The following is a 14184-nucleotide window of genomic DNA, read 5'->3' on the forward strand; positions in this document are numbered from 1 at the left end:
ACCCAATGGCCTACCTTTCGGATCATTCCCATGGCTTTTAAACGTTTGGAAATGGTTGATTGATCAACTCCCAAAGTTTTTGCAACCTCTTCTTGCGTTTGAGCCGGATCTTGATCGAGCAATTCCTCCAATTCGGTATCCATGAACTTTGGCGGCGCACCCTCGCGTTCTTCGTCTTCCAAGCCAAAATCACCACTTTTAAAGCGTGCAAACCACTTCTGGCACGTTCGCTCAGCTAGAGCATGCTCACCATAAACTTCCACCAAGATACGATGACTTTCGGCTGCTTTTTTCTTCATATTAAAAAATTCCCCGCAAAAACACATTATTTGGCACGAAATTCGACATTTTCAAGTGTGGTAAAAATATTGTTGTTTACGCTTCAAATAAAAAACTTATACTGACGTTTGTGCCTTACGACAGTAGCTCTCCAATGAATGTTTGGAAATGTGGATCGATGGAATAATAATCAAGTTACGCCATCTGTTGTAAAACCGCACGAACTTATTCATAGTCCTATTAGTAAATCTCTAAATACTTACATATGAATATGTATTTACATTAGGATGGCTCACTAAAAAGTAGCAGTTTTTCTACCGGAATTCAAATAATTATTATATTTTAAGAATGCCTTCGAAATATTTCAAAAAAATATTAAAATTTACGTAAGCTGGGCCAATTTCAAAATTTCTGCAAAAATTGAGTTTTTATAAAAAATATTTTTTCACAAAAATTACCTCTGATGATGCTGCCCTTTTAACAGCTTAAAAAGTTCGAAAATACTTTCAAATCGTTCCAACTCACGTAAATCTTCATATTTTTTCGAAATATTGTGGCGGAGATCTTAAAATATAATAAATTTTATAATTCCGATGGAAAAATAGCACCGATTTTTTTTTTTTGTAAAAAGAGTGATGCACCTTAATGTGCATACATTCGTGCCTTCAAATTTCCAAAGATACGCATGATTCGTATGTGATAAAAAAACAAGCGCCTAAGCTCTTTCCACATAAAAATACTCAACTCAATAAGGTTTAAGTAATTTTTAAGGGGTTTAAGTAATTTTTAGTGAGCCTGAAGGCCCTTAGTGCTTTTCTTTGAATTTTTCTTTTCAAAGCATACCTAACAATCGCATGTTAATTATTCAATTTTGCTTTTACTGTCGCTTCTGAAAATTTCTGTGTTGTTGTTGTTCTTCTGCCGTGTCTTTCAATACTGATTAAGTGCTTTAGCAATAGTATCAATTAATATCCATCAAATCTATTGCATACAATCAAGCAATATCTACATGCAATCACAATCAGTTGGCTGCGCGCGATCATTTGTTGCGCATGCGCAGATAACAAACAAGCACAAATCGCATGCAATTTGTCAAACAAGCGATATTACCAGTGTTTGCGAAATTGTACAAGCATGTGCAAATATTTTTTTATTTCTAATTTTTTTATTTATTTTTTGTTCAAATGAACTTTTCCGCAAATTACGCAAGATTTTGTAAAAACACGCTGCAACAAAAGTATAAAAAATTATGCAAAAATTCAAATACTTCTTACGTTCCATGAAAATCCTTTGCCCAAATTTCTGCCAAAAATTATATTCGAAATAACGAAGAAACAGGAAATTGCAAAATGTTGATGATCCGCAGAAAATTCTGCGTTGACTTACCGCTAGAAAGAGTTTCTAATAAAATATTAAAAAAGAAAATCATATTGCTTCTATTTTCGTCTTTAAAAATATTAAAAAAATAAAAATATCTTGAATATTGATAATATTGACTAAACTACAGCTTGCGAACAAACTACAGCAAATTTTGACTACTGGGACGATTTTCCTTATGGACTGTTTTTTTTTTATGTTTTCCTAAAAGTATAGCTCTTTGTCGAACAAAAAATAAATCCAAGTTTCAAACTTCACACAAAAACTTAAACTTCTTATTTAGAATTTTTAGAAAAAAATTAGGCACGTAGTTTAATAGCCCATTAAATTTAAGTTTAATAAAGTATAAGTTTAATGTGATTCAAAATTCTAGTTGATTTGCACATTTAATGCCCAGCAAAAGCTCTCCTCACAGACAGCTTTCATAAGCAAACAATCATTACGACCAGAAAAAAGACTTAAAACCGTGAGTAGCCGCCTATATTCTCTTTAAAGTTTTTGATAAACGAAAGCTTTACTCTGCAGTAGTACGCTTTTTTCTTGAAACATTTTGGATCTTTTAAAAACGCTCTCGCAGTTAATTTATGCCTTGAGTGTTACTAGAAAAATTATATTTTTTTTACTTTAGCAATGAAATAGTGTTGTCGTGATTATTTTGGTTTCGCTGTGGCTCATCAAGATAAAAATGGGGCAAAAAACGAAAAAAGATTTAGACGGAGTGTGTAGAGCATCACGGTTCGATAGAAGAACTAAGACACACACCTCGACTTATTTTCCGACAGACTATAGCAGACGTTAGCATCAAAACGTTCCATCAGGAATGGGACCAGAGCAAATGGAGTACTCGTATGTCAAGATATTTTAGTTGGGCGGTTACAAGGGACAAGTAGTCTTGAAAATCTTAATTTTTAGTTTTCAAAACATATTTTCAAGTTTTAGTTCATGTAAAGTCTCATATTTTATTTTATAATTAAATCAGAAAATCTTCAAAAACATATGGGAGATAAAATTTTTTCTGCACATATTTTCCACCTTAAGGAGTAAAAATAAAGAAAAAAATACCAAAAAGTTGCATTTGTTAAATTAAAAATTCACTTTTGTTGATCAGTGTTATTGAGACAATTTTTATTTTTAGTTAATATTCTTAAGCCGGTCCAAATTTTTAATTTCTAATGCGTTTGATAAAACAATATGAAAGCTTCGACTGGTGAAATGTGAAAGCTGTTGCCGCTAAATGTGAAAGTTTTTCTTCCTTCATTAATATATTTTACTGTAAACTAATGAGCCTACATAATAATTGCACAGTTCAGCTTTTAAACATTTTCTTAATTTTTTGTCTCAGTGTTTCAACATATTTCGTGGGTGTGCGCTTGAATCCCACAAGTATTAATTTTTTAACTTAAAATGTTTTCAACTTAAAAAGAGCTTTCCACGTTATCGCCTGTGTGTGTTTGTGTATCGACGGCCGAAAATTTTCCACTCTGTATTCTCCTGCGCTCATCTTCGAAACTATACTTTATTTGTTTTTCATTTGAAATTTTCCTTTTTTATTTACCTTAATATCCCCAACCACCCCTACTTTAATTTCGCCCCTTTGATCCATTCCCCTACGCAACATCATTTCTCCCTCTTCTTCAGTGAATGCACTCAAACAAGCAAATTCAATTTCGCAGGTTTTAGTTGTGCAGTCACCAACACCACCAACGCACACAACCATACAAATTAAAGAGCCGCCTATAAGTCCTGGAAGTCCAACAACAGATACAATGTACAGTGCCAGTGGTGGCACACAAATTTTCTTGCAGGTGAGTGCAAACCCGTGAAAATGGGTAACCTTTTAAAATTAAGAAAATTCGATTCGTTATGACTTGACGAAAGGACGGTGGGAAAATATTTTTAAATACAAAAAAATATAAGTTTAAAAGCTGTAAATTGGGTTTTTACGAAAAGTGGCTTTGAGTATGAAAATACACAAAAAGTATGAAATTTATTAATTGAAAATTTTGCCGCTAATTGGATAGATATAGAAACCACTTTAAATGAAATTATAATTAAAAAATATTTAAAGCACAATGAATCTGGCAGACAAAAAAGCTTTAGATAAAATCTAACGAACGGAAATGAGAAAAAGTTTGTGCACAAAAAAAGTGAGAGTATCAATAAAATGTACCAAAAGAACCACTTTGAATCTTTTTTGAGCTTCCCGTGAGTACCGCTAATCAATCAAAAACAAGAACAAACAAAATCGAAAGACACTTAAAACAGGTGGTTAAGTATTCACATAAAAAACACTACACAAAGTAAAAAAATTGTCCAGCGCAGTCCAATAGTCCACAGTAAAAAACAATCTGCGCACGCGCGTCGTGTCTTCTACCAGTGGCGCTCTAACAGTATCGCCAACTACGTTTTTGCTGACCTTCCGTCATTTGACAAATTACCAAATCATTAACAGATAATTTCACTTTTCAACAAATCTGGTCAGGGCAACTTTTGGCAAAGAATAAAAACTAATAACCTGGAATTAATAACCAGCTGCTGCAGCCATCACCGTAGAATGCATGACCCAGGTAATAAAAGAGGAATACAAAAAACAAACAAATACACAACTATAGTGCCAAAACTGAGTGGCTGCAGCGCAAGTTTGGCTATCACCAGCCTTTTTTTGTAGTGGTGAATTCAAAGAAAAAGCAAAAGTTAAAAGATCACAAATGGCCAAAATGATTGCCGGCTCGGCCTGGTGGACAGAGGTAATACCGATCGGTCGATCAATTGAACAGCTGCTGTATGTATTTTTGTCAACTTACAATAATTAGCACGTCAGCATGGAACCGGAATTTGGTGGTTACTGTTCTTGAAGGTATGTCGCATGCGCAGCCAGCGCCACACCTACACGATTGCCGAAAGTCGCAAAAATCGCGATGTGTGAAAAACGCAAAAACGTTAAGTGTTAAGCGGATTAGTGAGCCCATGGACAGCGCATAAAAGCAATATATATACATTTCCACAAATACACTTGCGGACCCGCTCAAATTGACTGCCTATGTTTTCTATAAATTTTTATTGATCTATGATTATGAAACTAAAATATAATACATTTATTCTTTGTTCTTATCTTTTTTGCCTTTTATGCCGTCGTGCTTGAAATTGAATCGCGTGCACCTCAACTCTACTGCAACATAAACTTCGGCGCATCCAATTCGTGCTTACAACCCTTGCATGAACCTCGGCACCTCGGCTCTCAACCCAACTCAACCCACTCGGTGAATTCGTCAGGGCGCTCATCAGTCCAATGCACCTGTCCCCGGTGGCGGCGCAAATAATGTGAACGTAAATGCACAGACTCCTAGCCCCGGCCCGTACATCACACCCGACGGTTATGGCATGTACACTACGACACGCCTCACATCGGGCGGTCCAACTTCCACCTTCATTACAGAGCCCTATTACCGCGAATTCTATACCACTGCAAACACCGCAGATACCCAGACCGGCTATGGTCAGGCGCCACGTAATATTGTGTACGGAGGCGCTGAGGTTGATCCACCACAGCCGGGTACCACCTATGAAGGTCGCTTCACAACAGCCTCAGCACCTGTGAATAGTATGCCATCGCATACCACGTCCAACACAGCAACAATCAAGAATGGCACACCAGTGTATGCAAAGACCATAACAGCTGCTGGACTAACGGTGGATTTACCGAGTCCAGATTCGGGTATTGGAGCGGATGCGATTACACCACGGGATCAGAACAACATACATCAGGTACGTGAAATTATTTGCATATTCAGAGTGAATTTGATTACTAAAATTCTTTGTTGTTGAAGCAGTTATTTAAAAATTTTAGTGAAAGCTTTTTTGCAGTGGCGTATGCTTGAGCTTTTAAGAGGAAGCGCGCACAGTGAGCTAAGAAATATGAGCTTTCGATATTCTTTTGATGTCACGCTGAACTTTCATGCACTCTCACTCTCTCACTCTCTCTTTCCTTCTCTCACCCCTATTGTGCTCCCGTTCGATTCGATAAAGGATCGCTAATCATCTATCGATTGTGTGTGTGTTGCGAATGTGTGTGTCTTTGCTCTTTTTTGCTATTAGTAACGTTGTGTAATTTTTGTAGCATTGATGTTGTTGTTGTTGTTGTTGTTGTGTTTGTATCGTTATTGTAGTTCAAATTAAGTATTGCAGCATTCTCTGAGTCGCATTTCTCTGAGGCTTTTGAGCTTTGTAATTATTGTTGAATTTTTACGTTGTTCTTTTTCGTATTGTTGTTGTTGCTGCTGTTGTTGTGGTTGTTCTAATCGTTGTATTTATAATTTGCTATAATTTTTTGCTTCACTCTCTGTAGTCTTGTTGTTATGTGCTTGTCAGTGTGTTGATTGTTGTGATTTATGAGCGATTTTTACGTTGAAATTATCCTCGAACTCGTAATTATTTGTAAATTGTTTGATGTGTTTGTTATTGCCGTTTTCACATAATTTTTGCTGCGTTGTTGCTCTTTTTTTGTTTTGTTGAATTTTTTTGGTATGACAATGAAATTTTTTGTGTCTGATTTTTTTTTAATTACACACGCTTTACTAATTTTTATAATAAATATTTTTAATGCATTTGTTTGTCTTTTTTATTTCTTTTCATATTTTCATTACCTACTTTTGTCCTGTGCGCGCGCAGTCTTTCGACTATACAGAGCTTTCTGGCACACTGTTGGACAGTAATGGCGGCATACCAGTGTCGGTGAACAGCATACAACGCGGCGCTGTTAGCGTTCATGGCCAAAATAGTCCAACCACATCTTTGGGCGGATCTACGCCGAATGGTGCAACACGTTCGAGGCCATGGCATGATTTTGGACGCCAAAATGATGCGGATAAAATACAAATACCAAAAATGTAAGTGAAAAGCTCTCTACAAGTACATAATATGTAGAAAAAAATTGAAAGAAAATAGTTAATTACGTGGAAAATATATTGGACGTCTTTAAAAGTTAAAACAAAAAAAATTATGGTGTTTCACTTTTCAATAAAATAAAAAAATTAAGCTTAATCGTCTAATAAGTTAAAGCTCAAATTTGGCAGATTTTTATTGTTTTCAAGTTTTTACTATTTAGAAAAAGCCTTTTTTCACTATGTACACAAACAATAAATTTGTTAACACGCATCAGTCCCTTATTCAGTTTGATAACAACATCGCCCCATGAAAAATGTGAACATTTTTTTATTTATTAATTTTTCTCAAAGTATTTTGGTTCGTTTTCAATACTTCTTACCCTATTACTTAACTATTTTTTATTGGTTAAGTTTGATTTTTGATGTTGATTAAAATTGACATTTTTTGTAAGGGACTGATGAGTGCTAAAAACTATACTAAACATATTTTGCAAATTAAATGTTCATTAGTTTGTAAAAACAACTTAAAAAGCTAAGTTGAAAGCTTTCATTGTTCCAATAGAGTAAATTGAAAAAAAAAATGGTTTTTGCGCTTTTATGCAAAAATTATATCTGAATGTGATAATCATTAAACTTTGCAAAGCTTCGTGAAAGCTCTCCGGCACTATTTCTCAATGAATGAAATAAATTAACAATTTTTTTAAATTGTAGAACCATTGAAAATTACGCTTTTTGTGATATTTCGTGTCAAGAAAGCATTCAAGCGCTTACGCTTTGCAAAACTTCGTCAAAGCTCTTCAGGACTACTTTTCAATGAAAGCTACAAAAGATTTTTGTAAAAGCATCAAAATATCAGTTTGCAAAAACAACTGTAAAAATAACTTGAAAGCTTTCTGGGTATCAATTTTCGTTGAGTAAATGGAAATGAATCTTTTTTGTTGGACTTATATAAACGTAAAAATTATATTTCTAATAAATGTAGTATATATTTATACAAGCTATGTAGAACTGCTTAAAAGCTCTCTGGCACTATTTTTCTATGAAAGCTGTACATTAAAAGTTTTATAAAATGGTAGAAAACGCTTAAAATGAAACTCTCAGTGCTATATCGGCGTAATCTTCTACGAAAACTTTCAAGCGCTCTCTTCTAAAGTCAAACAAACACACTCATAACAGAATACAGTAGAAGATCTCTTCCGTGGTAAAGTTGTAAGCTAGTCATCTCTTGAAACTGAGCACAATGTGAATGTACATATGTTTTGGCGAAATTATTGTCCTGCAAGAAAATATCTATAGTCATGCAAAGTTTTTGTTAAGAGTTAAGAGCCAAAGTTTGTTTAAGAGGATGATTTTTGTAAAACATTTTTGTGTGTAAAAATGTTGGGCCAATTAGACATCACTTTTAAAAAAAGTTTAAAACCCCTTTCAAATAAGAGAACATGAGAATTAAAATATTCGACGAAAATATTTACTACGAAATTTGAATATTGTTACCGCGAACACAAAAGCCTTTAATGTACGCGATTACTCGTTTACTCGCCATTGACAGAAATACACCTTTATTTAGTACTTTCAGGGTTACACAATCGCTTCTCTCTATTCCAAAAATGCTTTTTCACGGTGATATTGTTATTATTGAAGTGTTTGTAATTTATTTATTACTGTTTATTATATTATTTCTGGTCTGCTTGCCCTAGCCACTATTCATTCTCATATACCCCCCGTTCCAAGATTATAAACACATAACCACTTTTTTCTTATCAAAATATAGTTCATATGATGCAAAGTTTCAAATTTTGTAAAAAAATTTCAAGCTCAATTTCCATCTAAACTTTAGAAGTATTCCGTGTATGCAGTTTTATAGTCCTTTGAATTTTAGTACTGCAGGTTTCAAGTGACTACAAAATACTCTTGATTTTTGACGACGTTGCTAACCTTTCGCTTCCATATACAAAAATTCGACGATGTACTTTACATGAAAGAAAAAAGGTGAACTTCAGCAGAAATGTTAATTCCTAGACCTCAAATACAATAAGATACCTTACATTTTTCTAATACATTTTGAAAAACAAACACACATTATTTGACCGAATTTAAATTTGTCTTTTATACTAACATTTATACAAATAATATATAAAACAAAAACAAAAACAGATCTGTTCTGGATAATGGGAGTTAAGTTATGCACTTATTGCTTGCATTCTCAGTGATTTATTTCAATAAATATTGATTTGATATTTGTTGAACAGTGAAGCCAAATGATTTTAAGGATTGTAGAAAATCATCGAGGTGTTTTTTTTTGTGCTTCTAGTGCAGATACATACATATTCGCGTTAAAAAAACACGGCAGTTCTCTGATCGAATGCTACCAAATTTGTCTTGTGAAAAGAGTATTTTGAAAATTATCACTTTTTATTACATATCATTCATTTACTGCAACAGTGTCACAATCACGAAAATCAAAATATGGAGGAAAACGACTGCTAAGTTTTCGTGTTTTTTTCCTAAGTAAAAGTAAAGACATAAAACATTTAATGAGCTACTGTTAATAGATATCGCCATGCTTTTTAATTCCTTAATACTTTTTTCACAGCTTAAAAAAAGAGCTTGTGAACATTTCTGCATACTTACCTCAGAAACAAAAATATTTTGGATTATGACACTCACGGCAAATGAAATATATAAAAAGTGCATAGATCTATTATTTTGAGATTTTGTTATCGGAGATGTAAACTTTCATCTACTTTTGGTTTCATCAAATACGCAGAATTTTGTTGCATTCTGGTATTATTTGTTTACAGAGAACTCTTCCTCAACACTAAACTTAAATCAGTGTTACTCTGTCACTAATCATTCGTCTCACAGACTGCAAATTCAAAACAATATATTTTATGTCGTTTATGTTTAGTGGTCCAGGGTTAAAGCCGATAACTTTTTTTTTTCTTAATTTATGTTGCTCCACTTTTCATCTGCAATTAATAACTTATGAATTTGAAACATTTTCGTCTTTCCTCTCATTTACAGCTTCTGCAATGTTGGCTTCCGCTACCATCTGGAGAGTCCAATCAGTTCGTCACAACGACGCGAAGACGATCGCATCACATACATAAACAAAGGACAATTCTATGGCATTACATTGGAGTATGTGCCGGATCCAGATAAGCCCATCAAGAACACAACCGTCAAGGTATGCACACACAGATTTGAATACTACACATGAAGATCTAAAATACGAGTAGGAGCATGAGAAAGTTAAATTTGATTAATCTTTAAGTAAATTTTAAGTAATTTTTTTAGAAAAATATCTCTTAAAAGGTAAAACAGCAGCATGTGTGAGTGAAGAAGTGCAAGGGTTACAAGTTTAATGATGATTAATTGCTGTAGACAGCAGCTATCACTTTTACTTAAGCAAAAGATCTACATGCGCGTAAGCAAAAAAGTTCTGTAGAATGATTTGATGCGCTTCCATTGCACAAGGACTTATCCATATTGCATATCAAAGTAGCAGTTGAGTGATTGTAAAAGGATATGCGAGCAGATTGTAGGGAAAAGGATTGTATCTAAGCAAATATTTGCTAGGTGGCGCATCAACCCTTGACGATTGCTTGCAAAAAGGATGTGCCATACTAGGCAGCGGCCTAAACACTACGCTGACTGTTAACTACCACACATTTGTTTTTGATGATGATGAATGATAGCTGATGATTTGTACATTTCCTTCTTGGTTTTTTTATTTTTTTTATTTTCTTAGTTTATTTGTCTTTGCATTTCAATTTGAATTTCAATCGACAGAGAATGTAAAGGTTTCCCATTTCAGAATGAGAGGCACGAAGTCTGGTACAGCATTTGAATTTTGAATTTTAATTTGTATTATCCAGCTTTCAGCGTAGAGCAAATGTTTACACAGGACCTCTGCCTTGGGAGACTGCCTTAAGCAGTACTTTTGCATTTTTAATTTTTATATACCAGCTTTTATATTTGTTGTTTCCTTAAATTCTCTGTTAAGCATTCATCGATCAGATAAGACGACAAGACGAATGAGCCGTCAAACGACGCATTCAGTCGCGCCGTCACCATTGATATGTGATACTTGAGCTGAATGATATGCAAATGTGTGTGTGAAGTGGCGCAAAAGGATTGTTACGCGCAAGGATAACCGTCAGCAACTGTAGCGCTTTCTACGCGCTATTTCCATTTTCTGTTCGCGCTTTTATTGTTATGTTTGTGCGGCATTTCAGCTTCCGAGTAATTGGAGTCGCTGCCGCATCGGATTTCCGCATGTCGAAATGAAGTGAAAAAAAGCACTTTATTCAGATATAAAAATAACAACAAATTCCATCACTCGCTAGTTGGCAGTTATGAATCCCAATTTGTTTATGCAACACGGCCGGCGGTGACACTCATCAAAGCTGTGAAAACAGCGAAAAGAAAAAAGTTTTGAATTACTTGCTGTGAATCTAGCGAAATTGTTAGACGCACTAGTACGAGTATGCATAAAAGCCACTTGTGAGTATATGGGTTTGCGTGAAAACTGTTGCAACTTTCACGCACAGCGAAATCTGCCCGACAGCCAATGCGACACTTTAGGGGTTAATTGCACCATTTCGAAAGATAACTAATGCGGTGTAAATGCTGTTGTAAAATAAGCCTTTTACTTGTTGTTGGCATTGCACGCACTGTTGATGTGAAATTCGCGTAAGCCCGCAGGCGTTTGCAATTTTCACTTGCTATCAATTTTCCGGCGGTGCACAGTGGGAGGTCGCCATGCGAGTTTTTGACCGCGCAAAGTGGTAATGGTGGCTCCATATAGGCTTTTGTAGCTTTTACAGCTGATTTCACACTATAAATAAAAAAAAATGGTTGGGATAAATATCAGTTTAAACATTCCCAAAATTTTCCCACTAAAATTATGTATAGAAAACTCCTTTCGATGTACACATAAACAGATAAGTCAAACCTATAAAAGCACAACAAATTGGCATGTTTGACAATTGACTATTTATTTATTTCATAATTTCAATTTTTTATTTCTTCAGAAATATATTGTATTTCATTCTTTAACAAACACCATAGTAATACAAGTTTCAAACTTTTCACGAGATTTATAGAAAATCGAATATTATCAGAATTTTGAAAAAAAATTCGGGGTACGCAGTTTTATAGTCCATTAGCTTTTAGTGAAAGTTTAACGTGACTTAAAATTCTCGTTGATTCTTAATAATATTTTCCCCATATACAAAAAATTGTCATGCATTCGAAGAAAATGCGCAACACTGCCAGAGGAAAAAGTATTAAAAATGAACGGGAATTTTACCATACAAAAACATGTTCTAAAAACTAGATCAATGATGCAGGAGGTTTTTGTTTTAGAATGACACATATTAGTATAAAAAAAAAAATAATAAAAAAAAAAATTTCGAGATTCACAGTTTCTTAGCCTACTAAATTTTAGTATAGTAAAATGCAAGTTTAAGGATGATCAGAATACTCGTTGGTTTTTAATAACTTTCTCCCCTGTATTCCTATGTCCCTTTTTCCGCATAAAACAAGTTTTGGCGCATTCGTTTCATGGAGAAAACTAGCAATACTGTAAAGAAAAAAAATTATCAAAATTGAACAAAAACTTGGAACCATAGGCTATAAAAAATTTTGTAAAAATTCTGAGTAAAAAGTTGTAAAATTTTGCCGAAAGTTATAGAATAAACTATATTTTTATGAAAAAAATACTAAAATTAATTTGAAAAAAAAATCAAGTCAAAACGTATCAATTTATGATCATACTAAGGTTAATCATCCAATTTTGATATGAATAAATTTTTACTAAATACAAAAATAATACTTTTTTTAGTGACGGAAGTCTTCATTTTGACCTTTACGCGCCCATTGCTTGTCTATTTGTATACTGCAGCTGTCTATTTCATGAGTGCAAAATATATTTGACGTTCGACGCCATTTGCAAAAATTACAAATCTTCCAATAGATTGATTAATTTTGCGCCATCTGGTATTTTAATACATTTTCTGCGATTGTAATGCATATTTTCAATACCTGCCTATACAACTTTAATTGTTGCTTAGTTTTTCTAATGTCATCACTTGCATGGCTTTTAGCAAAACGACTTAACATTTCTTACCTATAAAGCGCAAAGTTACTGGGTTCTTCTGCAATATTTGAACTCTTAACTGTTCATATCTGTAGCTTAAGAAGCCATTTCAATAAAATTTAACGGAATATGTACACAATTTTCTATGATAGAACAGAATTTTTCGATCCGAAAGCAAAACCTGCTCAAGTCCGTTTTACTTAGTGAAATTGGCTATTTGGCCAAGAGCTCATAGAAGGTATTTGGGTGTTCATACATATTCATGTGTGTAAGTTCTCAATAGTCAAACGATTATTCAGTTTTCCATTGACTCTATTTCGCCACCTCTCTTTCACTGTGCAGCGCAAGGATACCAATAACCCACGTTTAGTGACTTGAGCGGTAATTTTTGTAATATTTCCATATTTTTGAATATATTTTCTTTGAAGTTACACGTTTATGTATATAGGAAAATGGTGCGCCGCTGGCAACGCGATTACAAGCAATTAATTTTTAAACGTCTGTTAGCATGAATAAATAATAGTAGATATGATAAATTTAAAAATAAAAATAAATAACTAAAACGCGCATAATTGAATAACGAACAACTCATGAAAAAAAAAAATTATTGAAAAAGTTGAGAAATTTAATAGCAAAACTAAGTCTTACTAAAGAAAAATATTAACAGCCACTCGCTTGTGATTTGCCTAAACGTTTACCGCCAAGCTGCAGCCGCTTTCATTTCAAGATGCCAATCGCGTTTGGCCCGCCGAGTCTAGCCGTATGTTTGTCGCCAATGTCAACCTAATGCATTTTTAGTGTTGCATGCTGCATTGCCGCATATGCATATTAACTATTTACATAAAAATCCAATAAATTTGATTGCAATACCACGCCAACGGCATGACAAACGCATACGCGTAGACGCATAGTCGAGCAGACGAGTAGTCGAGTAGTCGGGCAGGCAGCCGCGAGGCGAAAGTGTCAAAATTAATTTATGTTTGTTTTCCTAATGCGCCCTACTCCGCGGCAACGGCAGTGGCAGTGGCAGCCAACTGAACGTCACAAGAAATTAATGCAAATTTTTAAAGATGCGCAGACAATAAAAAAATCAAAGCAAACGACGTAAGGTTGGTTTTTAAGAAAAGGGTAGGGCGAAAATCACAGAATTAAAAGAAAATAATTTACGATAGCACAGTAGCGAATCGGGTTAAAGAGATACAAAGCAGACACACGCGCACACATGCATTTATGTACGTGAAACAGACTGCGCGCGATATTTTAGAGATCCTTTAGAGCGGCAAAAGGATGCGTGCGCGCGAGAACTGCAATTGTGCGTGAATATTTTTTTGTTTTTTTTTTTTGCAATCAAAAAATATGTATAATATTATGCCACTTCATTCGCGCAACTCTTTCTTGTTGCTGCCCTAAATGTTTGAAAATAAAAATGCAAATTTGTAAGAAAAATGTCGAGAAGATAAAGTCACGGCACGAAAGCGGCGTCCAAAGCAATTGTGCACTCACTACGCACAAGAGTGTGGTATGCGTGTATTGCACATCCGT

General features: G+C 34.4%; 1 protein-coding gene across 1 annotated transcript in view; it reads left to right on the forward strand.

The window, feature by feature from the left end:
• LOC129244186 (protein grainyhead-like) overlaps positions 1-14184 on the forward strand; it is a 226443-nt gene that overhangs the window by 129850 nt on the left and 82409 nt on the right. The window contains exons 4-7 of the mRNA XM_054881799.1: positions 3330-3461; positions 4930-5421; positions 6325-6542; positions 9564-9726. Of these exons, the coding sequence (XP_054737774.1) occupies positions 3330-3461; positions 4930-5421; positions 6325-6542; positions 9564-9726 (1005 nt within the window). The remainder of the gene's footprint in view (positions 1-3329; positions 3462-4929; positions 5422-6324; positions 6543-9563; positions 9727-14184) is intronic.

Source organism: Anastrepha obliqua, chromosome 4 (genome assembly GCF_027943255.1).
Source record: "Anastrepha obliqua isolate idAnaObli1 chromosome 4, idAnaObli1_1.0, whole genome shotgun sequence".
In the NCBI taxonomy this organism is placed as follows: Eukaryota; Metazoa; Arthropoda; class Insecta; order Diptera; family Tephritidae; genus Anastrepha; species Anastrepha obliqua.